This window comes from Megascapheus bottae, chromosome 26 (genome assembly GCF_031878675.1).
Source record: "Megascapheus bottae isolate mThoBot1 chromosome 26, mThoBot2.hap1, whole genome shotgun sequence".
Taxonomy (NCBI): Eukaryota; Metazoa; Chordata; class Mammalia; order Rodentia; family Geomyidae; genus Megascapheus; species Megascapheus bottae.
In genome coordinates, this window is record NC_143534.1 from 17,439,971 (window position 1) to 17,467,830 (window position 27,860).

The 27,860-nt window shown below is 35.4% G+C and overlaps 1 protein-coding gene across 1 annotated transcript in view; it reads left to right on the forward strand.

Annotated features, from left to right (window-relative positions):
- Gpr158 (G protein-coupled receptor 158) overlaps positions 1–27,860 on the forward strand; it is a 231,767-nt gene that overhangs the window by 194,167 nt on the left and 9,740 nt on the right. Inside the window, 2 exon segments of the mRNA XM_090319031.1 lie at positions 17,596–17,834; positions 24,277–24,415. Of these exon segments, the coding sequence (XP_090175157.1) occupies positions 17,596–17,834; positions 24,277–24,415 (378 nt within the window).

Consider the following 27,860-nt stretch of genomic DNA (forward strand, 5'->3'; position numbering starts at 1 on the left):
TAGGGAAAGTATTAGTTCTTATTTAAGCTAATAATGAAGTTTCCTTTTAAAATATTTAACACAATGAGTAGAAATTGATTAAAAATAATTATTAATTGGCACACAGATCCAATAGAAATCTTGAGGGTATCATGACTGAAATTTGAGGAGTTAGGTTCCTTTTATCGTCTCTTTTGTGTATTTTAAAAATTGGAATTAAAGCTATTTCCTGTTTTGTGTCCCTAGGAATCATTTCAGGGAAAAATTACTCCACCAAAAGCTTAAATTGAGTGGAAACTATGTCTAATTTAATGAGCTGAATTGTTATTGCACTGCATGAACCATATGGCTTTACTACTGTATTTGGAGTTTTTTTCCATATTGCTTAACTGGTTATACTATTGTTTATCTGTAAAATGAACAGTCTGAACATCCCTGAAGGAATGTTATCAGTCTAGAGAAAGGACCAACCAACCCAGCCAGCCTTGAATCCCCCATTTCTAGTGCTGTGATTACCCATACTTGATATTCAGATATGTGTTGAATGAATGTGTGGGTAGTAGTTACAGTGAAAGGTGTTTGATAGTTGGTATCTCTTAGAGATGGACAACATAGAACTCTGAAGAAAAGATGTCTTAAATTTTGCCATGACAAAGGTGAGGTTAATGACATAAATCTTAATTTCAAGTTTGAATTGTAATTTTGCAGTTGTTTAAATATACAGTGAAGAATGAATTATTTTTAACAGCAAAAATAAGTTTCCTCTTATATAGAATGATTTAACAACTCATTCACGTTATAAGGATCCAGTGTAATTTCAGTGTATTAAAATATACCAAATTTGAGCTGGGTGCCTGTAGCTCACATTGGTAATCCTAGCTACTCAGAATGCTAAAATCTGAGGATTAAGGTTGGGAACCAGCCCAGACAGACAAGGCCATGATACTCTAATCTCCACTGAATCAGCAAAAGGCCAAAAATGGACAAATGGCTCAGATGGTACAACACCATCCTTGAGCAAAAAAGCCAAACAAGAGTTCTGGATGCTTAGAGGTGAACCACAGAAACTCACCACAGCTAGGCAAACAAAAGAAGAAATCTTCTAAACATCACAGAATTAAGGAGAAAGCTAAAGAACAAGTCTTTGGGAGCACCTGATGCGAGTGTCCTGAGGAACTGAAGTAAATGGAGCTAGGACATAATATCTCTTTCACAGTCTCATTTTCATAGAAATTTAATTTCACAATTACTTTTAGGGATGGGAATGTGGTTTAGTAGTAGAGTGCTTGAAGCCCTGAGTTCGATTCCTCAGTACCACAAAAACAGAAAAAGCCAGAAGTGGCACTGTGGCTCAAATAGTAGAGTGCTAGCCTTGAGCAAAAGAAGCTCAGGAATGATGCCCAAGCCCCAAGTCCAAGTCTAGGGACTAGCAAAATATTACTTTTAAAAGTATACCATACCTATCTAGGCAGAAAATTCCAGTGATATCATAAGCACGACTCTATGAAATGGCTTTTACAATGAATAGGCAAGAAATATTTGAGTTACTGCTTTATCCCAGCTTTTTACCACAAGGTTTAGAGGAAATACTAAGCATCATTTTCTCTGTCACTTGGTCTCTCATTGCTCAATTGTAGTATATATAGAATTCCTAGGATACTGTAAACTTGAATCAAAGATAAAAAGACATCAAATCTTACTCTCTTCCTAGAAATGCTATTATTAATCTGCAATGAGGTCCTGAAGGCTTCTTTCACTTTTACTAAATCACCAGCTTTTCTCTCTTGATCTCTTTCCATGTCTTAGAGTAATACAGCCAAAAGCTTCTAGAATAGCCCAAAGAAAAATTATACAACAGTTCTTTGATTGTTAACAATTGTATGCCACACAGAGGTATACCAATTTGGGAGTGAAAGGTATAGTAATCTTTCACTTTTTTTTTTTTGCCAGTCCTGGGCTTGACTGTCCTTGGACTTTTCTCAAATCTAGAGCTCTACCACTTGAACCTCAGCACCACTTCCAGCTTTTTTCTATGTATGTGGTACCAAGGAATTGAACCCGGGTCTTTGTGCATGCTAGGCAAGCACTCTACCACTAGAGTAGGGACCAAACTCCCGGCCCCCATGATCTTTCACTTTATGAAGAAGCATTTCACCATTGAAAGAATCTGTGACAACAAACAACAAACCAATATTTATTTATTTATTCATTTATTTATTTTCTTACTCATTCATTCTAAGGTTGAGCCTATGACCATGCATAGTCTAGGCACATACTCTACCACTGAACTATATTCCTGGCCCCAGACCAAATTTTAGTTATCTTACTTTTATATATTTTCTGCAAACAAGACCCCTGTTAGCAGACCATCCATACACTGAGATGTATATGAACTGTAATTATTCCTCTCTAGATAAAGAGAGATTGAAGGAGGGACTAAAAGGGAGTTAAGGAGGGAGAGGGGAGAAAGGGGAAAAAGAAAGTAGGGAAATGGTATATGTTTCAACCATCTCAGTACAGAGGTATCTAAAAGGGGAAAAAATAACATTAGTAAGCAAGACAAAAACAGTTAATTAAAAAAGACTTTCCTAGCTAGACACTGGTGGCTTGTGACTGTAATCCTAGCTACTCAAGAGACTGAGATCTGAGAATCACAGTTTGAAGCCAGCCTGGCAGGAACATCTATGACACTCTTATCTCCAATTAAGCACCAAAAAGCTGGGAGTGGAGCTATGGCTCAAATAGCTAGTGAGCAAAAACTCTCAAGGTCAGGGCTCAGGTCCTGAGCTGAAGCCCCGGTATCAACACATACACACACACACACACACACACACACACACACACACACACACACACACACACACACACACACTTTCTATCAAGTAACCCTAGGTGTATTTGACTTCCTGCACAATGATTAGCCAATTCAAAAGCCATTTTCAAAGCACATATCTATGGTGGGTTCACAGAATAGCTGCTCTGTTGGCTGTTGTTTGTTTGTTAGGAAACTTGGGAAGGCAGCATCTCTACGCTCAGGGAGGCCAGGTGTATCTCTTAGAGGCAACACAAGGAAATACTTTAAATGAAAGAGTCTGTAGAAAGACTGTTCAAGTTGATGCTAAAAGAATATTTTCTTATCCCCTATAATAGTGGTTCTGAAAACATAATCGCTTTCTTTCCAAGGCTAATCAGGAAAAATAAAAACAAAAAGGGTTTTTTTCCTGTACTGTGTTTCAAATGAATATTTAAGAAAGTTGTGGAGAGCCTTCTTCTGTTGTGGACTGGGATTTGTCACTCCATACATTATTCAGTGCTCCTTGCCTGCAGAACCACCGGCAGCAGTTTGCTCTGCTGTGCTCATTAGCACCAAATATTTACACTTTGTGGGAAGGTTTATTTTTTATAGGTTTAGTTTATTTAAAATATGACTGGGAGATATTTATATTTCTTTCTTTTATGCATTCTTCTACAACCACATATAACATAGTCAGATACTTGAAATTTTTAGAAACTCTGAAAGAAAGCAAGTGTGTGATTATCTAGAAGAGGTGAGAGTTTTCAGCGTGATGAAGATCAACACTTCACTTGTGACTAACAGAGGTGGAAGAGAATTTACTAATTTTATATACTGTTATTGTAGAGGTGATAGGTTGCAGTTATATGAGTCAGGTAGTGAATACATTTCTTTTTGAACTTTTATCTCATTCCCAACCACAAGATGTATAGTTCATTTTCCACATAGTGTTTAGTCACGACCACTGAATTTGTTCACCTTTGTTCAACATTTTCTGTGCTCTTCCTTACCCTCTCAAAGATAAAGTAACAAACAAGACAAAAGGAAAATACAACAAAAACAGCAGCAACAACAAAAATTTCCCTTATTTCCTTTTCTTGGTGTCCATGTCATAAAATATTACTTTATATGATCATATGCCCATAGCTATGGAACCTTTGCAATCCACTCCTATGCTTGTCCTCCTTTGGTCTCACTGTGTGAATGTCTAGAGACATGTATAATTTATCATGTCCCTGTGTATTTTCTTTTTATTTTTCTTTTAACCATTCAGTGTGTTTATTTGTAGATTTATAGACACATTCTAGTTACACTTGAGAGAAACAATGCAACTTGTTTCTTTGGATCTGGCTTACTTTGCTTAATATACTTTTTTCTAAGTCTCCATTTTCTTACAAATGGTACAATAACATTCTTTTTGGGAAAATGTAGAATTCCAAAAACAGGTTAGTACTGGCACAAGAATAGAGCTAAGGACCAATATAACAAAATAGAATACCTGGACAGACCTATAGCCACCTAATATTTGATAAGAGAGTGAAAAACACAGGTTGGAAGAAAGACAGATTCTTCAATAAATGGTGTTGATAAAATTGGCTATTTTTGTGCAGAAAATTGAATCTAGATCCTGCACCAGTCAATTCTAAATGGATCAAAAACCTTAGTACAAGGCCAGATACCATAAAATATTACAGAAAATGTAGGGGACACACTAGAGCTCCTAGGAATAGGTCCAAACTTCCTAAGTAAAGATCCAGAATAACAGCCAATCAAAGAAAGGCTGGATAAATGGGATTGCATCAAACTGAAGAGCTTCTGCATTGCAAACAACACAGATAACAAGATATATAGAAAGCCTACAGAATGGGAGATTTTTTTTTTACCAGCTGTGTATCAGACAAGGGCCTCATATATGAAATGTACTTAGAACTCAAAAGGTTATATCCCCCCAAAATAAACCCTCAACAACCCAACAACCCAAATTAACAAGTGGGCTAAACATCGAAAAAAAGACTTCTCAGAGGAAGGAATAAGAATGGCCAATACACACATGAAGACATGTTCAACAGCTCTGGCCATAAAAGAAATGTAAATCAAAACATTGAGATTGTACCTTGCTCCAGTTAGAAGGCTCATTATTGAAGAACATTAACAATACCAGATGCTGACAGAGAGGTGGCTAAAGGGAACATTACTACATTGTTGATAGGAATCTAAACATGTTGAGCGCTCTGGAAAGGAATATGGTGGGTCCCCAAAACACCAAACACAGAATTTCCCTATAACCCAGCAACTCTTTTCATGGGCATTTATCCAACAGAAAACCAACAATGCCACACTAAAGTGATCGGCATAACCATGTTCACTGAAGCATTGCTTCACCATAGCCAAGGCATGGAATCAACCCAAATGCTCCTCTGTGGATGAATGGCCAAAAATGTTAAATGAAGCCTTAAGTAACTGCCTGAGTGGCAGGTATCTGATGGCTGATTGGGATAGTCCCATCTGCCTTAACAGGACATTGATCGGGATGTTGGCTACTCCTCATTCATGAAAACCACAACATAGTAACTTTCAGCTTGCATCTACCTTTCCACATAGAAGAAACATGTTTGAAATCTGTATTAATTTGTTACTGTAATAAAATATATGAGGCAAGCTGACTTTATAAAGGGTTTTTTTCAGTACTTTGTTATTTTATTATTGTCTTTAGGTAATGGAAAAAAGGAGCTGCCATTCACCAAAGCAGTTTATAAATTCAGCGCATCTTAATTATCACCCTTTTCACCATTCTCCCCCAACCCTCCAAACCCTACCTTTTCCCTCAATTTGTTTAATTTTATAGGATATGCATTGAATTTTATGGCTCATAGTTTTGAAGTCATAGTCTAAACAGTATGCAGCTAGCATGTAGCTAGAGGAGCAAGAGAACTGCATGAAACCAGACTTCTTTTCATAGAATCGTCTCAAGCTCAAGGGCCTCCTCTTTCTGAGGATTATACCTAAGGATTCACACGAAGCCCCATTGCTCACTTAAAGGTGCCACTCTGCCCATGTCCTCACTGGCCACACAACACACTGTCCTAGAGATACACACTCAAGCCACACTCAAACTACAGCAAGGTCCCATTTCATAGCCAAAGGATTTTAAATTGAACCAGTGTCAAAAAAAAGTTTTAGCCCATCTATGCCATAATAAAATACCAGAACAGATGTGTCCTTTGAGCACATCACTATAGGCTTTGCGTTTTGACTGGAAACTGGGTGAAGTTTTCCGTCTACATCCTGGCAATGATGTAGATGCAGGCCTCCTTTTGTTGAGCTCACTGTGGTTTGTGTCTTCACTGGCTGATTGATCTGAGATATAGAAAACCTTCAAGAGGAAAATTACTCATGGTGACATTTCTTAAGGAGCACATTGTTCAACAGAGAAAAGGAATTCATTCTTCCACTTCTAAAGAAGGCCTTTTCCTCTGTCAGTCAGTGAAACCTTTGGCCAGGGAGCTGAGTAAGCTCTGAAGTCCCAGAAAATCATTTGGCCTTTGAAGCAAATTGAAAACTACTAAAGCCTTTTTTTCATGGAACAATAAATATCTTATAAAAAAGATGGCATGCTTATGATAAATTCTGAGGATGAAGACTTTAGATTGTTGTTTCCAAATTGTAACTGGCAGTTTAGGAAATTAATTTTGTAAGTAACTTTGGCTTTCTCTTTTTCCTGTTTAATGACTCATTAAGTGCCATTCTGGGTTTTCTGAGTCTCTTCACCAGAGACTTTTTAAAAAATCATTTCTAACATTACTTAATAAAACACTGAAGACCAAAAGTCATTTGGCTCTTAACAAATGCAGACTTATTTCATGTGTTCATTAATTAAAGAAGCAGTATACAAAACATAGCAGTAATTCATGTTAATTCAGAGACAATTTGTGTGCTATCCTGATTCGAGCTAATTCTCAGAAATTTTGTGTGCTTGCATTACCTTTGCAGTCTGTTTTTCTTCTTAGTCTTATTTTCATCATCCCTAGTCTTCAGAGCATCTAGAGAAGGGATTCCTTGAAAAACTGAGAAACAAGCAGTTGCTGCTCCCTCGTATCTCCCTACAATCATCTTCCCTTTCTTGGCATATTCGTAGTCTGTCTGAAAGCATCTGAGCTTGTCACCCTTAGGACCTTACACACACCGATCTCTGTTGCGCAAATAGCTTTCCCAAGAGCCATAAAAACAACACATCAAGCTTCAAAGAGTGGCTCTTCAATTGCAAATTATCTAAGTAGCTATAAGAACGCTCTCTAATCCTTTTTGCCCATTCTACCCACTCTGGTGACTTACCACCTGATCCTGTCCCTTAGACTGCAGAAGCCCAGCAGAATAGCATAGTGCTATTGTGTTGTGTGCAGAGGTCACTCACAGAAACTAAGAACTGGTTTTTAACTTTGAATAGCTCCACTTGTAAATTAACAGTCAGTTAGTGTATTCTCATATGAAGTAAAAGGCTTGGTAAATACATGTGTTTGACAAAAGATGACGCTTCTTAAAAATCCAGAAGTCCATCCTCATACAAAACCTTGAACAAAAAGTATCTTCTGAACAATTGAAATGAAAGCAGATTGTAATTATTCTTCCTTTGAGAAAATGCTATTATATGTGAACAAAATAGGAATGCAACTCACCCAAACAACTAAGGATACTTAAAGCTTTACTTATTTTGTTTTGATTTCAGATGTTCCACTTGCTTTGTTGTTTGACACAGCATTTTAATGCTTTTGAAATGCACTTCATTTTATAACATCAAATCATTTCCATTTTGCTAATTCTTAAAATATTCATATGTTCTCTGATTTGTAATGACAGCATCAATATTGATATACAAGTCTCTGAAAAGCTTGTATTCAGTGCTTTATAGTATTTCTCACAACTGAAATCTAAAAACAATGCTGTCCTGAAAGTACAATAGTGTTTACTAAGGAGTGCTAACAGTGTGATGGGGAGAGGGATGGTGAGTTTGGAAGGAGGGTTACTGGGTATGCTCATCCATTGTCTATATGTACGTATGCATGTATGTATGTACGTATGTATGTAAATATCACTGCATATCATAGCAATATGTGTTAATTTAAAAATAAAATTCAAAAACAAAACAAAACGAAAAAAGAAGCTTGTAATCAATTATATAGTATGGCTGTGTGCTGTTGGACGGTACTTTTGATGCTGTGTTGTGTTGCCTAGGTTATTATTAATCTACCAATTTCTTATGAGTATATATCCATGTATGCTTTAATCACTTTCAAAATAACAACCCATCTGATAACTCAGAATTAGTTCACCTTAGACTATAGCTTTTAAGTACTTTCTTATATTGTGCTCTTTGATAGTAGCCTTATGTTCACCTCTTGCCCCTTGTGGAGATATATCTCCTCTTTCTCTATGTGAAATAGATAAGACATTAAGTGGGAAATGAGATTAACCCATTTATGCAGCAAAACAACTAGAGCCAAGCTTCTGTAAAAGCCACATTAAAACAGACTGCTCTTGCAGGCTTTTTGCTTCAGTGCTCTGCAGTTATCTGAGCCTAGAGTCAGATCCTTGGCTTGTTTGTGAGTGGATACACATATCATTCTACTGAAGTGGCAGTGGCTCACATGGCCTCTGGATATTCTGCTGCCAGAGTAGGCCAACAAAGAATGTGATGTTTTGTACAATGATCCAAGGCAGTTGAAACACAAATTACTGAGAATGACTCAGAAGGAAATAGAAAATCCAAACAGATCAGTAATGAAAAGACAAAACATCTAGTATTTAAAGTTTTCCACAAAAATTTCTAAGATAGATTATTTTACTGATTAATTACACCACAGACTTAACATCAATTCTTCATAAGTCATAGGGAAAATTTGAGGAGATATATCCAATTTTACTCTAATCACAAAATTAGATGAAACAGAGCTACACATCAGAATTACTTGTGAATATAAACATACAAATTATATTAAATATTACCAAACAGATCCTAGCAATGTCTAAAAAGGATTAAACATCATTACTAAGTCCAATTGAGCCCAGAAATTCAAGAATGTTTTCAATATATGAAAGAGTCACGGTAACCGCATATTAATAGAATAAAGGACAAAACCCACATAACTATCTCAACAGGTGCAGAAAAACCATTTGATAAAACCCATGATACTGTCATGATAAAAAACAGCCAATAACCTTGTAATAGATGGAAATTTCCAAGACCTGATGAAAGTAATACTAAAAATCCCACACAGATGACACCATACTTAAAAATGAAAGACAGAAGGCTTAGTCCTAAAGATCAGAAAGAAGACAAGGATATAGGATCTTGTACTCTTATTCAATATTCTTTTGGAAGTCTTCAGTTGAACAATTCAGCCACAAACAGAAATATCAGTTATCCAAATGGAGGGAACAAGCAAAACCATGTCTGCATCTTAGAGAAAAACTCAAAGAATACACTGAAAAATGATTAGAACTGATGAGTAACATTACCAGTATTACAAGAGACAATATTAGACTATCTATTTTGGGTTTGTTTTGGTTTCTGTGCTGGTCCTAGGGCTTGAATTTAAGGCTCAGGTGCTAACCTTGAGTATTTGCTCAAGGTCAGCACTCTGCCACTTGAGACACAGCTCCACATCAGGCTTTTTGGTGGTTAATTGGAGGTGAGAGTCTCACATACTTTCCTGCCAGAGCTGGCTTTGAACCACAATCCTCAGATCTCAGCTTTTTGAATGGTTAGTATTGCAGACATGACCCAACAATGACCGTCAATAACCCACTTTTTAGTTGGGAACTGAATGAACAGCTTTCCAAGAAAAAATGCGTTAGAGGCCTATATACAAGAAAAAAATTTCAATGAAACTAGTGATTAAAGCAGAGCACACATACTGAATTGCAATTTTTCAAGAATTTTAATAGGAAAGAATGCTTTGTTTTAAAAAAATTATATGTCTTTGGCCCATCTTTTAATGGGATGGTTGTTTCTTTGGAGATTAGTTTTGGAGTGATTCAATTTTTTGAGCTGTTGATATATTTTAGATATGAGGACTTTGTCCGTTGTATGGTTTGGAAGATCTTCTCCCACTCTGTAGGCTTTCTAGTTAATTTGCTAGCTATGTCCTTTGCCATACAGAAGCTCTGCAGTTTAATGCAGTCCCATTTATCCAGCCTTTCTCTGATTTGTTGTGTTTCTTGGTCCTTATTAAGAAAGGTTTGACCTGGGCCAAGGAGACCTAGTGTATCTCCTATTCCTTCTTGTAAAGTTTTCAGAGTGTCGGCTTTTACCTCGAGGTCATTGATCCATTTGGAGTTAATTCTAGTGCAAGGTGACAAAGAAGGATCCAACTTTAGTTTTCTGCAGGTGCTTAACCAGTTCTGCCAGCATCACTTGTTGAAGAGGCTGTCTTTCTTCCATTCTATTTTTTTGGCTCCCTTGTCAAAGATTAGGTGGCCATAGATCTGTGGTTCAATATCTGGGTCCTCAGTTCTATTCCATTGGTCTTCAGGCCTGTTCTTGTGCCAGTACCAAGCTGTTTTGATAATTATAGCTCTGTAATAGTCTAAAGTTTGATATTGAAATTCCTCCTGTGCTGTTCTTTCTGCTAAGAAGCGTTTTTGCTATCTGGGGTCTTTTATTATTCCATATGAAATTTTGGATTGCCTCTTCTATTTCTTTAAAGAATGACATTGGGATATTGATGGGTATTGCATTGTAGAGAGCCCTTAGAAGAAATAAAAATGGCCTATAGACACATGAAGAAATGCTCCACATCTCTGGTCATAAAAGAAATGCAAATCAAAACAACTCTAAGATTCCACCTCACTCCAGTTAGAATGGCCAGGATCAAGAAAACTAATAACAACAGATGCTGGGGGAGATGTGGACAGGAGGGATCACTGCTACACTGTTGGTGGGAGTGCAAACTCGGTCAACCACTATGGAAAGCAATATGGCAGTTCCTCAAAAGACTAAATATAGAGCTCCCCTATGACCCAGCAATTCCACTACTTGGCATTTATCCAGTCGTCCAGAAACAAGAACATACTAAATCCAGTAGCAAAACGATGTTCATTGCAGCACTATTTACCATAGCAAAGATATGGAACCAACCCAGATTGATGGAACCCCTCAGTTGATGAGTACATCATCAACAAGATGTGGTATTTATACACAGTGGAATTCTATGTTGCTGTCAGAAAGAACGGCATTGCCCCATTTGTTAGGAAATGGAAAGACTTAGAAAAAAATCATATTAAGTGAAGTAAGCCAGGCTCAAAGGAACATAGGCTCAGTTGTTTCCCTCATTTGTCACAATCAGTAGAAACCTTTGCTCTCCTAGCAGAGATTCACAATAGAACAAAATCTAGAGACATAAGGCCAAATAATATGACACTAAATGTAAGGACCTCACACAGTTATTTTGTAGATTATTCTATGGTCACAACCTTTTTTTCCTTTTTTTTGCCTTTTTGGCTAGCTACTACATTTGTATTTTTTACTGCAAGTTGAAATTAAGATGAGTGCAATGGTTATAGAGTTTTGTATCCTTTTTAAGATTTCTTTTATATGAGACATTTTTAAAATAGAAAAAAATACATTAACATAAAACTAATCTCTGAGAATGTAGTAGGTTATTTCTTGTTCTTGTAAATGATCACACATGTTAGATAAGCTCATATCTGAGGAGAATTATGTCATCTTTTTGTAGTCCCCTGTGGTCTGGTATGATTGCTTTTCTATAAATGTGTGCCACAGACTGAAAACGAAGAGACATTAGATCTTATGAAACTAAATTAAAACTGTCCTCTGAGAAACAATGTTGTTATCATTTTTTACCACATTCTAATCTGCACAGTCTTGATTAAAAAGAAACGATTTAAGAGGGTTCCCTTATGGCGTCTCTGGGAAATAAGTGTGATTAACCTAAATTTCATGAGAAAAGACTTTAGTCAGAGTGTAGACAAAATCTGAGTTACAAGTAAAAAGAGATCATGATTTAAATATTATGTAATTACTATTTTTGACATGAAATGGACTTAGTACCGTACTTATGTTACGTAACTATAACCCGTCTGACATCACCCTTATAAATAAAATAAAATTAAAAATAGACATCAACTCTCATTTGTTTAAAAAATAAAATAAAGTGACATAATTTTAAATTCTATTGTTAAATGGTTTGTATGGGAAGCCATGGATTTGGACTGAGCACTGGCATTTGAAAACCAATGTAGAGTTAAATCCCAGACACTGACCTTGGGCTTGTTACAGAAGACACTATGCCCAATCACTAGTGAAGCTCTTAAGCTCTAGCTAATAGACTGATTGACAAGCCTGCAGCCAATCAAACTGTTTTCTGTGACTTCTATTTTTAGATAAATGCTCTAATCACATTGCTGGTTAGAGGTATTATTGATTCTGGGAGATGCCCATTTCCTGAGCTATTGTGATTTTGTTTTAAGCAAATAAAATAATTTTATTGGTCTAAAGCATTTTTCCTATTACAGGTATAAAAACATGCAGTTACAGATACTTCCCTTTTAACACTCTACTTAAGTTTCTAATTTAAAGAATGATGCTATTTGGAAATAACATCTATAATAAATTTGTCTCTATAGTTATCTGAAATCATGTTCTTGGATACGAAATTATTAAATTAAATAGTAAAACACTTGTTGGGTGGCTATTGGCTCATACCTGTAATCCTTGCTATTAGGAGTTTGAGATCTGAGGATCACACACAGCTCAAAGCCAGCCCAGGCAGGAAACTGTGAGACTCTATCCAATTAACTACAAAAAAAAAAAAGATGGAAATGAAGCTGTGACTCAAGTGGTAGAGTACTAGTCTTGAACAAATGAAACTCAGAGATAGTGTGTAGGCAATGAATTCAAGCCCCAGAACTGGCAAAAAAATAAAAGAAAATAAAAAATAAGAGATAAAAATAGTGAAATACTAAATATTATAAGTACTAATCCTGGAACCAAAATTTTAAATCTTTTCTGCTGATCAATCAGTGCTAAGTAATTGGAATATAAGGACACACCCATTCTGACAAGCACTTGTTGAAATATGGTCCAATTCGTTATTACTACAGCTATAACAAAAAGAAAGGCATTATAATTCCAAAATAAACTGGTTTCTTCTTGATCTTCAGTGGATTGACCAGCTGCATATTGTGTAAATATCATTGTTGATGTAGCTGGTAGTAGTAGATCAGTGAGCTGATGGCCCCACTTTCTCTTTCACTCAATCTCTCTCTCTCTTTCCCTTCCTCTCTGTCTCTCTTCTTCCTCTTCTTCTCTTCTCCTCCCCTACCCCTCCCCTCCCTCCTCCTCCCTGCTCCAGGGCTCAATCTGTTCTCTTTTAGATTTTGTGCCATCTTCCATTCTAAACATTTTGCATCACTCGCGCCCAGTTGCTTGACCCATTAATTCAGTCTTTTGTTTAATTTTCATATATTCATTTCCCAATGTTCCTTCTGCAATTGATTATTCATTCTATTCACTGTAGTCAAGAGAAGATATTTGGTTGATCTCAGTGTTGTTAAATTTATTGAGACTCTTTTTGTGACCAACTGTATGGTTTATCCTAAGTAACAGTTCATGGTCTCTTGAAAAGAAGATGTGTTCTATTTTGAGGGAAGTGTTCTGTATATGTCTGTAAGGTCTAGTTGGACTATATTCAGCTGTCTACTATCTTCCTTATCCATGTCTAGTTAGATGTTCTTTAATAATGAACTTATTAAAATACTTTATATTTCTTGACATAGAGGTTGCGAAGTCACAAACAAATGTAAATGTTCTGAAAATAGAAAACTTTCTATTACTAGAGGTTTTATTTTATAACACCACCATAATAAAACCTGGAGAATTTGTCTAGGAGCATGGTCTAAGTAGTAGAGTCACCTGATGTGAACAAAACAAACTCTAAAATCTATCAGCAGACCCTAACAAACGGTCTATTGAAAAGACAGGTACCCATCTCAATCTCATTGGTAAATCCTCTCAGTGCATCTATTCTCAATCTTTAGCCTTTGTCAAAATTGCCTAGATTTGTTGAAATAGATTGTGGGGTCCTCTCTCCAGGGTTTCTGACTTGGTAGCTCTAAACAAAGAAGTCCCTAGTAAGTTTCCAGATAATGCTGATGTTACAGGTCTGAGCCTACAGCCTAGAGCACATGACCTCATTAAGGATATAGCAGAATTCTTCATTTTATTTTAAAGGTGGTGCTAAAAATGCATCTTAATCTATTTTACAAAAACCAGTATTCTATAATGCTTAGATTTAAATGCAGTCTTGAATTGTTTTCCATTATATGAAAACCAGTAAAGTCAATAATAAGAGACTCAGAAGGACTTTGCTTTGTATTTCCCTCTCTGGAAATGAGATTATGGGATTTATGGCAATCTTGAATTCTCAGGGTGCACAATGAATACTTGAAGGGTCATTCTGAAAACAAAAATTTCTGATCATGTCAAAGTAGGATTTCTTCATATATGTATGTATATATATGTAAGGATATATATATGTATGTATGTATGTATGTAAAGGTAATAGATAAGTGGATTACAGTTACACATAAAGGGCAATGCCTCATTTTCTCCTGCTTATCCCTTCTCACTCCCTTCTCCACTCCTCAAATTGTAAAGTTCATTTTCAACACAGTGTTGTCTAGTGAATATCACAGTAATTTATCCTTTGTCCTGCTGCTTCTCTGATTCCCTGTCCATTCCATGGATCAGATAAATGTAGGGACAAAAGGTACAGAAAATTAAAACAGAAAAAATAGAAATAGACAGGACAGAATAAGAATCTCTTGTTTCCAATTCTTGGAGTTCATTTTGATACGCTTCATTATATATGGTCCTGTGCACTTAGCTATTAGGCTATTGTGATCCTGCTAAGAATATCATAGGAATGCTTGTTATTACAAATGAGGGAAATCATGCAACCTACATTTCTTTGAGCTTGGCTTGCTTCCTTTATATAATTTTTCCCAGGTTGGAAGTCATATTTCTTGATTAGAAGACCAATTAAAATCCTATTGATTTTTCTCTGAAGTCAAAATTTGTCTGATTATGAAAGAATACTTTTATTTTATTGTCAGGATAATGTGTAGAGGGTTACAGTTACATTCGTCAGGTAATGGGTACTTTTTTTAGTGAATCCACTATTACCTCTCTTAGGTTTTGAGCTTCAAAGAAGATTGGAGAAGTCTTCACTATTAGAAAGTGAATGTGTTTATAAACTCTGCATGGAATGATGTATAGGTAATAACTGTTTGCCCAAAGCAGTGGTTCTTATCCAGATGAAAATTCCATGCAATAACTTGAAAGTTTCATAGGAATTTCTAGATGTTGGAATCCAAATTTCTCTACCTGCCAAACAATTCCACTCAGTGGTTTACAAAGCAGAGGTCCTTTGTACTTTATGTGAATCACTTAGAATTCCTCTTTAAACCTTATCCATTCCTCTCATTTCCAGGGATTGATATTCAGCAAGGCTCAGGTCAAATTCCTCACATGCTACCAAGTTAATAGAAATATTAGCTACTTACACTGCAAAATTATGTGTTGCTGCATATGTAGCAATATCAAATTATATCTAGGAGACTGAAATCTTAGAAGACAAGACTGCATTTAAGCCTCTGGTGTCACTTAACATGATACCTAAAGTAGTTTGTATTATTTGTTGTAATTTTATATAAGATACTCTAAGAGTAAAAATTAGAATTTTGTATTACAAAACAACTTTTTGTACTGGATATGTTGCGTTAATTCAAGAAAAGCTAGCAAATACCTACATTGTGAAGCAAAAATTGCATAATATATCTAGACTGCTTTAAATAAGTATATTTGTTTCCTCTCTGGATTTATAGTGATTTCTATAAAGAATTCAGATAGCTTGAATATCATGAAAATTTTTATTTGGATGGGGGGATACAAAGGCTAATGTGCACATTTTTCCTTATGGAAATTGGTTATGGATACTCTCAGAGTATCATTAAACACTCGTGGTAGTTCATGTTGAATCATAGTGTTATCACAAAATGTCAAAATGGGGGTGTAGAATTAAAATCAGCTGAGAATGTTTTTGAAATTCAAGAGTGGATAGAGGTAGTATTTTGTCTTTCTACAAAATTTAGATGTTGAACAGTTCTTGCATATTATTTAGTCCAGTAGTTCAATAATATGTAGAAAAAAATATAAAGACCTCCTCAGTTAAAAAAATATTGAATTCTTTGGGGGCCGGGAGTTTGGCCTAGTGGTAGACTGCTTGCCTAGCATGCATGAAGACCCGGGTTTGATTCCTCAGTACCACATACATAGAAAAAAGCCGGAAGTGGTGCTAAGGCTCAAGTGGTGGAACTCTAGCCTTGAGAAAGCCCAAGGCCAGTGCTCATGCCCTGAGCTCAAGCCCAGGACTGGCAAAAAAAAAAAAATTGAATTCCAGTCTCCTTCCTTAATGAAATGACTTGTTTCACTTAGCCTGAAATTTAACTATCTCTTGTTTTCATAATTATTGTTTTATATTAAGCTCATTTTTGATTTTGGTACCATAATAAAAGGCTATGAAGGGAGGTCCCATTAAGTAATGTCCAGAAAATACCTTCAATAAAATCTTGTCCTAAAAATACTGGTTCAAGGAAAAATTTTTTTCTTTTTAAAATTTTTTTATTGTCAAGATAATCTATAGAGGGGTTATAATTATATTCAACAGGTAGTAGGTGCATTACTTCTCACACATTGATAACCCTTCTCAAGGTTTTTGTCCCCATTTCCCTCCTCCTCCCATCCCAATCATCTTGTTTTCCCCCTTCCCTTTCCTATTTCAAATAAGCAAATAAACATATAAACAATATACCCAGTAACAAAGTCAGATACAGTAACAATATGAGATTAACCAAAGGGCAACAAAAAGAGAAGAGAAATAACAGTATATTAAGAACAACAATCACACAAGATAAAGCTCTTGTTTCCATATCCTAGAGATCCTTTCATTTAGTCTCATCCTATATGGCCTTATGTACCTAGGTTTTATGCTATTGTAATCCTCTGCTAGGAGAGCCCTAGATGTGTACTAATTATTACAAATGAGGGAAATCATGGACCCTATGTTCCTTTGGGTCTGGCTTATATCACTTAATATGATTTTTTTCCAAGACTTTCCATTTCCTTACAAATGGGGAGATGCCATTCTTTCTGAGGCAGCATAGAATTCTGTCATCAACTGAGGGACATCTAGGTTGGTTCCATATCTTTGCTATGATAAACAGTTGCAGCAATAAACATTGTTGTGCTAGTGGCTTTAGTATGCCCTTGTTTCTGGACTTTTGGATAAATGCCAAGTAATGGAATTGCTGGGTCATGGAGGTGCTCTATGTTTAGTCTTTTGAGGAACTGTCATACTGCTTTTCAAGGAAGATTTTTTTTTTCACTTAGTCTACCATTTGAAAAAAATCTATTTGTGACTCCTCGCCCAAGACCCTTTTTATTTGAGGGATGCTTGAGAATTTTTTAAATATTAAGAGATGATTAAAGAATTTCTTCATGTGTATATATATATATAACTTGATCTGATAGCCTGTAATACAGCATATTTGTTTTGCTATTGAAGTATAAACTAAAATTACATTAAGCTAAAATATGGATAGTAGTTTGCTGGCTTTTCTCATGTTAAAGCTTGACACACATGAGTTTTGTTTGGGTTTAAGTTTTCTAGAATAAATATAATACTGTAGAATTTTACTTGCTCAGTGTTAGGTTGAACTTGCATGTTGATCTTCTGTGTTTCCAGGGTTTTGAAGGTGTTTCTTTCACGAACAGCACAACGAATTCCATATATGACTGGTGGCCGAGTCATGAGGATGCTATCAGTAATACTTTTGGTAGTATTTTGGTTTCTTGTTGGCTGGACTTCATCTGTGTGCCAAAATTTGGAGAGGCAGATTTCACTTATTGGCCAGGGGCAGACATCTGATCACCTCATCTTCAATATGTGCCTCATAGATCGATGGGATTATATGACAGCAGTTGGTATGTGGTCACTTCCTTTTTGTGATTGCTTTGTCCTTTTTCTCAATAGCATTAAAAGTGGTTACTACAAAAGCTTTGCAAAATTGTTATAATGTCTAAAATAATTCCATCTAATACAATTTTGATAAGATAGCATTATGATCATGAGAGTAATTGTATATAAGTTACAAACGTTTTCTGCAAAATTTCATTCTTTTTCAAAGATATGTGGCTTTGTTGAAAAACATTAAACAAGTAAATCAGAGTGGAAAAAAAGTGCAGTGCATAAAGGCAATTTCTATGTAGAAGGAGATTGTCAATTGGTCTTTATTTGATTAACAGTAGTCATTCTTTGATTTATGTCTTTGGTCTGGAGGAAAAAGCAAAGGTTGATATTGTGCTATACTTTTGATCTTATAATATTGATCAGACTTGATAATTAATCTCTTTGTAAAGAATGTGCCTCTGTAAATTCCTGGTTAATCTTTCCTTCCTGATTAATCTAGCTGTTGTAATATTGAGTATTATAAGAAAACCCCAAGCCATGCATCATGTAGGTAGTAAAAGATACGGAGATGGTGGAAAGCTGAGAAGAACCTCATCATGAGTTGGTCCCACTCAAAGAAAAAAACATAAGACCTTCTCTGAAACATAAGTAAAACAAAAAGCGCTGGAGGCACGGCTCACATATTAGAATATTTGTCTAGCACACATAAGGCCCTGAACTCAAACTCCATTATTAATGAGGAAAAGGTTTACTATAAAGCCTTATACTGGGTTACCTATGAACCTCATATTTCCTGGCTCCCTGGATCTGGCAACCCTGTCCAGTGACTGCCCTGCACTGTGTATGCACTCCTCTGCATTCCTCTATGCCCCACACAGTGAGAACATTTCCTAACAACATAGCCCCACATTCAGCAACACACAACTGTTTTGACACCACATTTTCCTTCATCCATGGAGAAAGCTCATTAGGGAGCAAACCGTTCCCACCAGGAAGGAGGGGACTGTAAAAAGCAATGAGTGTTTTTTAAATCTACTAGTACTACAGCTCCTATGCAGAGGACTTAGAGAGCAAGGAAGAGCTAAGACTCCAGCAACTTCATCTTAGTGAAATGTTCACATTTTGGGAGATAGCCTTAAGTAACTTAAGTAAATTACTTTGACCATTCTCAATCATTTTATGAAATTCTGCTTCCATTCTACCCACATAATAGAAAGTACACATTTGGTATGGCAAACAAAAGTCACACTTCACAACTATTAGGACAATGAAATTTATTTTCTTTTGATGAAATTTTCTATTGTTTACTATCCTTCAAGAGCTATGATAAGAATAAAAGGGTTGAAACTGGGAAACATTATCCTAATGAATGAAGAAAAACACTCAAATATCCTGTTATATTCATTCTGAACAATGTTGCTAATGGAATTTTCTCCTTTTTTCTAAATACAGTGACCCACTTGAGAAACTGATAGTTCTTTCCTATTCATAATTTTGACAAAAGCATTCAAGCTTGGCATGGTGATAAGTCCATTTTTAGTCCTTTATGAGTTTCTTGCCTGGTTGATAAAATTTACAAATGTGCAGCATTGACTTCTTTAAATTATCCTTTATATTCTCACTCCCAGAGGCACATTTGGCACCTAGATTTAGATATGCTGGGCAAGGCCCTCCAATACAAGGCTTCCAAATTTGGAATACACAGTGGGAGATATGGTAATATAGTATACTTTATCCTTTGGTATGTTTAGTTGGAAGCTTTCAATTTATGATTATGTGTTTAGAACCTACACTGAATGATGAAATGATTTCAGTGAATAAGATAAATTAGACTAAATAGGAAAAATCTTACCCTACAATATACTATGAGACTGCCAAGGAACATTTGTATATTCTAATGTCAAGGTCAATCCTAATTCCCACTCCATGGCTCAGAGTTTAGTACAGAGATAGGCAAGCACATCACTATTTCCTCAATTTATTCCAGAAATTAGCAAAAACATAATTGTGAATAAAACTATTTTACGTTTCTTTTTTAGCCCAACAAAAGTATACACACAAAAGCTTTAGGGCGGCCTCTATTATCTTCTGTCATTCTAGCGTTCTATATTAGTGTCATGGTCCAAATCTTTTCAACAACATTTGCATGATCTAATAGCCATTGCCTGACAAGGGCCCTGTTATAAATTAAGTCTACCAATGCCTGAGATGTCTCATGTTCCTGGGAATTCCATAGAGTTTGACATCTTCTGATATATAGTTTACTTACCAATTGGGAAAGAACAACACAGGAAAAAGTCTAAGCAATAATTAAACTGGAGTGGTAGGCTTAAATTCCATTCCATTTTGAAGAATTTGTACTTTCAGTGAGTTCTACACTATTCAAAATTTTAGTCAGTTTGGGGATTTGCACATGAAATATTTGTACTGCAGAAAACAGTCTGCATATGTCATTGACATACATTTCTTCTTTGTTGTTCTCCTTTTGGGTGTAATATTTTAAATACACAAAACATACACTGTGTTTTGTAATTTACTCATCTGCCAGTGTTTAAAAGGAACTGAGAATATTGTACTGAGTTATATAGGGAAATTCTAAAATAGCAATTGTTTCTAAGGATTTAAACCATTATCCTAGAAAACTGGGCAACATTATGACAGGTGACATGTGAAATAAGTACAACTTAATGAGTTCAAAAAGCCAAACATCACATATTCTGCTTATTTATGGAATCTAAACCTAAAATGGTGATGTTGATAATAATGATAATAATAGTAATAATGGAATATGGAGATAAAAGGGAGACTGGGAATAGATAAGTAGGAAGGAGAAAGGATGCTAATGTTTCAAGAGAATTAAAATAAACTATATGCATGTATTTATGTACATGCACATGTGTATAGCATATATATGTACACAAACAATATACTGTAAATAGTACATATAAACATATACAGTGTACTTTAATATCTACATATGCACAAATATATATATATACACATAACGTGTATACAAATACATATGTATGTAGTTTTATATATATACACACACAACAGGACACAATAAACCCTACAAAGTACTATTTGATAAATCAAAAAGAAGGGAGAATGAACATAAACCAGAGGATGTGGTCTTACTCAGAATATACTGTAGTCATGTGAAGGATTATCACAACGATACTCCCTCATATTATTAATATATACTAATTCTAAACAATCAGAAGATTTTAAAAGAAATGTTTGGGAAACAAAAGCCTCAATGTTTCAACAATTATGTACTTCTTTATGCTATTTAAAAATAATTTCAATGGGGCTAAGAGGGGTGCAATATTGTGAGCACAAAATGCCTTTGTAGCATGGCTAGCTTGGGTGCCACAATTAGAGGGACATTTGCACTTTGAAATTGTTCTCCTCTTGGCCTTTGTAGGTGATCTAAGATCACAGGGCAGGAACATCAATTGTGTCACAGAACTAATATTAACTCTTCTTGCTTGTTCCAGCCCTTGAAAAAGCAATTGAAATTAATTAATTTTTAAAGGGCAACAGTACTTAACTTTTAAGCTGTTGTTCCTTATAGATTAAAAAAAATCTCCTTTTTCTAAAAGCCCTATATGGATCTTTAAATACAAATGTAATTCCCTTTTGAACTATACTTATGCTTCCCATCAAAATTATTTAACACCAGAAATTATTTTCTAAAGCAGAAGCACAACACATATTTCAACTCCTACATAATAACAAGGCAAAATTCGGTAACATCTGCATATTTTCTTTTCTAATTGCAGTGCTAGTCTGAAGTTAATTATATGAAGCTGATTTTTTCCTAAGCACAACTTTTATGTCTCACATTTAGTTTAATTGGTACTTTGAATAACAAATTGTTTTTCACAGTAAGAGCATATTGTTTGATATTGCTAATGAAATGATTTTCATGTTCAGCTTAGCTATTATGAGAAATCTTATTTTGTCTTATGTTTTTAAATATAATCCTCCATTGTAACAGACTAATTAAACTGATAACTACTTTCCTTTTTGTTTTTTTAATAGTTGGTATAGTAACATATAAAAACAATGCTTAACCTGAGTAGTAGGAAATTGTGTTTTTATAATGCAGCTACATGTGAATTCTTCATTACAGTAGTTTTTGTGCTGTCATTGCTTATTAAATATTTTTGTGTTCAAAATCTTTGTGCCAAGTCCAGCGCTACACACATGGCATAGGTTTCCACTGATGGTCATAATGCCAATATCATCCTCAACTTCTTAGAGGCCTGTTCAAATGTGAGACAAAAATAAAATACCACCTTTTATTTGAGCAGAGAACAAGTTATGAGTCAGAAGCACAAAACTGAAAGGAGGTTATGGGCTTTGCTTTAGCAGCCAGATTGCTGAGCTTTTTCAGCCTGAACTCAAAACCAAATAAAGAAATTACTCAATTGGCAACAGGGAGGGATCTGCCTTATTTGGAGTTAGTTTGAAGACAGGGCCCATGTCATAGAACCAACCAATCAGCTAGTTGGCTTGCAGTGATTGGCTGAAGTAGGATTTAAAATTACAGTTACAAGGCATGTCTCTAAGTTAAATTTCTGTGAGCTTCATCTAAGTAATCTGGGAACCATAATATCCCCAGTCCAGGCCTCTTGTGTGTTTTGTTTTAATAGACTGTGGTGTCAGATGGAGTAACAGGGTAATAGAAAATCTACATATTTCATGATTTAAATATGAAATTATCAGAATAAAATATTATTAAGTTGTAGAAATACTATTGGGTATTATCTGTATAGGCTAAATATGGTTACCAGAAAGTCAGAGGCTTTTAGAGTGGTTTGGGGAGGCAACAACTTAACAGGATTTCATGGGCAGTTTTCTTCTAATTATATGCATTGTGTGGGATCATTAAAATCTATAAAATATTCATAAGAGAAGAAATTCATGGTATCCATGAAAACCTCCTCTGTAAAATAATTTGAGCTAATAAAAGAAATTCAGCATAGAGTGATTTGGGGAAGCTGTATGATGTAAGAGGAGCTTCAACTGGACATTGGAAAACTGGTTATGTTTTTTAAAACAAGATAAGGGGAAATTTTCAATGGTATCAATAATGCTAGCAGACTCAAAAGTAAGGCCAATCTTTGTTGAGTCAGAAGACAATAGGACCTACAGAGAGGACTGGGAGATCATGTTAGTATATACTATGAAGTCATGCTAGAGGGACTCGGGTTATCAGGGTAAAAGATTTGTAAAATAACTTTGCACCACTGGAAATTTCTGAATGAAAATGCAATGGAGGCCACACAAAAGGCAACCTGGAAAAAAAAAAAAACGATGACTATAATCCTAGCTACTCATGAGGCTGAGATCTGAGGATCACGGTTCAAAGCCAGCCCGGGCACTAAAGTCTGTGAGACTCATATCTCCAATTAACCACCAGAAAACCAGAAATGGTGTTGTTGTTCAAGGGGTAGGGCTATAGCCTTGATCTGAAGAGCTCAGGGACAGTGCCTAGCATTCAAGTCTAGCGTTCAAGTCCCACAATCCACAACAACAAAAACAACAATAAAAGAGTTAAAATAATAATGTCCACTTTAAGAAAACAAATGAGAGGCTTAATAATAAGAATGCTTTAACAATTACTCCTGTTCAGAAACCATGTTAAGTACATATTGTGTTTGCATTATTTGTTTTAAGCAGCAAACAGTTCTGTAAAGAATTATCCATGTTTTCTAGATGAGTAAACTATGGTAAGGAAGGTTAAGTAAATTGCCCAGGATTATGTAAAATAAATAGAAATAGAACCAGTTTCAGACTTCAGTCTTGTTCATAGCTGTGCCTACCTCCTCTGGCTTTGGTGATAATGCTAGCTGATAGCAAATTTCATAAATGTTCTAGCACTTCACTCACAAAGGTAGGATTCTTCTCATGAGTGAAGAGATGATAGCCCATTCATGAAATATGCCGTTGAATGTTTAGTAACCTATGATCTCACACTATTGACAATGCATATTCTCCTTGCAGAACTAGCTCAATGCAGTAAAAAATTAAGTTTCTAGAAATTATGTTTGAATACATGATAGACTTCCTGTTTTCATCTTGATAGCATCATTGTGATCCAGATTCTATATGAACATCCTAAAGTCTGTTTATTTTACAATAAATTTATTTTAAAGTGAACAAAATTGGGTTTAGCAAAAAATTTTGAGAATCCAAATGTTTAAAATGATTGCATCAACATTTCATTCCTTTAAAAAAGCTCTATACACTGAATAATATGTAAGCACAGTATATATATATACATATACATATGATGTCTGTATTATGTGAATGACACTTTATAAGTTCTATTTCTGTAAGCTCATTTCTAAATGTCACTGAGTAGAGAAGATGCATGTTAAAGACATTGGGTTTTGTTTTGTTTTTCTTCACTTATAAAACTAATACAAATTGTTCTCATTCCAGCTGAGTTTTCCTTCCTTTTGTGGGGTGTATATCTCTGCTATGCAGTACGGACTGTCCCATCAGCATTCCATGAGCCCCGGTATATGGCTGTTGCAGTTCACAATGAACTCATTATCTCTGCTATATTTCACACAATTAGGTAAGTGATCTGTACAACTAGTAAATACTTTTTTAACTTTTCCTTGCATATTACAGTTTAAGTAGCAAAATTGGGTAAGATGTACTGTAGAAAGATTTAGAATGGATAATGCACTGACACAGATCAAGACATTGTAAACTGATCTGTTAGATGGTAACTCTGCACAATGATTTAAAGATAACAAAGACAGAATTTTTAAGGAAAAGTTGATTAACTTGTTACACAAAGGAAAAATGAGTAGTTTTGCAAATTTGACTTCTTAGCTACTTTTGATATGTGTTGTATTTGTTTTTCCTTTCACTTATAAAAGTTAAACTAAATATTATGTTAACTGAGTTATAAGCTATTATGGGATATTATGTCTTTGTGACACTTTATTATGAAGATACAAAACAACACACATAAATTATAACGCAAACTCTTAATACTCAAATAGATAGCTTTTTCATGTGAATTCTGGTTTTCTTTCATTCAAAACAAAATATCAACTTCAATTTTTAGATTATTCTGGGTATGGGGTTTCCCGTATAACATTTTAGAGACATATCCTTGCTTCCGCTCTTTTTCTCTTCTTCTTTTCTATATTGTGACACTGCACCTTGCCCTTGCTGTATTTCAGTAGGTCCCATTGTTGTATTTTGGTACATACAGATAAACTATGTGGACCAGATTCATCCTCACCCATTTGGTTTTCTGGCCTTCCTCTATTCCACTGGTGCTCACCTCCGCAACAGCACCTCTTATGCTTTTCTGTTATTCATTATTAATGTGTATTCATCACACCTAGGCGGGACTTTTAAAAGTTTTCAAGCAAGAAAACTTTCTGTGGGCCCACAATGCTGGAAACCCTCTTAAGAGGTTAGGAATCAAGGACACTGCCCCTCTTACTCTGTGAGATAAGGGTAAAAACAGAAAGTAGAACTACAGCATTGTAAATAAGCAAAGGGACATCTGTCTTTTCAGTTCTGCTCATACTAGAGCTCCAGAATCTGAGATTCTGGGAAGGGATGTCCTTAATGCAGCACACAGCAAGTACCAGAAGACACTTCTCTTTTCTCTGAGTTCCAGTATAGCTTATCTTCCAAGTGAAGCTCCTTTTATTTTATTGGTTTCAAATTTTCCAGTATGTATATTTCAAGATCTAATATTAAAACTCCCTACATAATTTGCCATCCAGTGTTATATTAACAAACCACTTAAGAGTTCCAAACCTGCAAGTAGGTTTATCACAGATGAGCTTAAATGTCTTCTGCTGTCAGAATATGCCCACAATAAGCTGCTAGCCTTCTGAGAAGCAAATTGATTGCTCAAGCTAAATCTGTTCACACCAGTTATGTAAACACTCTTTTCTACTTTAGATGTGCTCTGATCTGGTTGTTTTTTTTTTTTTACTTTAGTGCCAATTTCTCAGTGGATTTCAAATGCTAAACTGGCCTAACTTCCTTCAGAAATTAATAAGGCAAAATATACAGATGGTTAGCATAGAAAAAAAATCACAAAATAAAAACTAAAGTCTCTAATCATTCCATTCAAAACTTGGCACTATTGTTGGAAGCTTACACCTGTAATTCCAGCTACTCATGAGAATGAAATCTGAGGATTATGGTTTGAAGCCAGCCTGGAGAAGGAAACTCTATGAAGTGCTTATCTCCAATTAACCACCAGAAAACTGGAAGTAGAGCTGTGGCTTAAAGTGGTAGGGCACTAATGTTGAGCAAAAGAGCTCAGGGACAGAGCCCAGACTCTGAGTTCAAGCCATACAAATGAACAACAACAAAAAAGGCACTACTAACAATATAATAAACTCAAATATATACAGTATCTTCATTATACATATTTTAGTTCACAATTGATATGATTCTGATGTTTATAGAGCCCCAAAGTAAGAGCAATACAGTTTAGAAATATTTTTCTTGAATGAAATTAATACTAAATATGATTTCTAAGGCTAACAGTATAGCTCAGTGGTAGAGTACCTGGCTAGTATATATAAGACCCTGGATCCAATTCCACAATAAATAAACAAACAAAGCTTCTGACATAAGGAAAAGTATCATATATGAATATATCATATAGTTTCTTATCTGCTTAAAATATGATTTTTGTGTATATCCATGTACATATAAATAAATTGAAATAACTACATATTTTATATTATTTACTTTCTTTTTACCACATATCACATCAAACAAAAATAGATTAAACCTAATGGACTGTCGCAGCCAGACTGGGAATGATCACAGACTCAAATCACTGCAAGCAGAGGTCTTTTATTTCTCTCTCCTTTCTTCTCTGCCTCTCTCCTTTCTCCTTCTCTCTTCTCCCTCCTCCATCTTTTCTCCCTTCTCTCGCCTTCCTGGAAACCCCACACTATTTATATCCTTAAGCAGCCAATCACAGTAAAGGTCATCTGCAAAGCAGCAAACAAACCTGTAAGAAATTTAGTGATCCACTCTATCCACAAGCACAGAAGAAACAAATCAACAAATGCAAAGAAACTTCCTGGTCAGCAAGTACTGACTCATTAGCGAGCTGCCAGGTGCCATCTTATAATCTTACTTCCCCAGGAGGCTGAAAGCAATGGTCTCCAACAATGGACTAAGTCTAAAACTTTAATATGCAGATCTTTCCTTCAGCCTATTTGAATTATTTATTTATTTTTGATGATAAGCATGTAAGCCTTTTAGAAATAGTAAAACCTTTTTATAATCTGCTTGGTTTTTTTTTCTTTTTTATGCTAGTCCTAGGGCATAACCTTGGGGCCTGGACACTGCCCCTGATCTTTTTTTTTTTTGGCCTGTTCTGGGGTTTGAACTCAGAGCCTAGGCATTGTTCCTGAGCCTCTTTGTGCTCAAGTCTAGCACTCTACTATTTGAGCCACAGCACCACTTCTGGCTTTTTCTGAGTAGTTTATTGGAGATCAAAGTCTCATGGATTTTCCTGCTCAGGCTGGCTCTGAACTGTGATCCTTAGAACTCAGCCTCCTGAGTAGGTGGGATTACAGGCATGAGTCACAGGCACCCAGCTTCTCTGGCTCAAGGCTAATGCTCTATCACTTTAAGCCATTGTTCTGCTTCCAGCTTTTTGGTGGTTAGTTGGAGATAAAAGTCTCACAGACTTTCCTGCGTGGGCTGTCTCAGATCTCAGCCTTCTGAGCAGCTAGGATTAGAGGTGTGAGCACAGGTTCCTAACCAAAATCTGTTTAATTTTAAATCTCAATGTTAAAATATTTCTAACCTCCTGGAATTTAGGCCTATTTTTCAATTTAAAATACCCTTTAAATATTAAGCTTTAAAATGACAGCAAACCCAGCTTTCTTTAAGCTTATTCTAATTAAAATGACAATCAAAACATAACCTCACAACCTAAAGATGATAAATTTTAAAGTAATTAATGTAGCATATCATGCTAATATTTTTAGCATATTCACCATTTTAACTCAAAA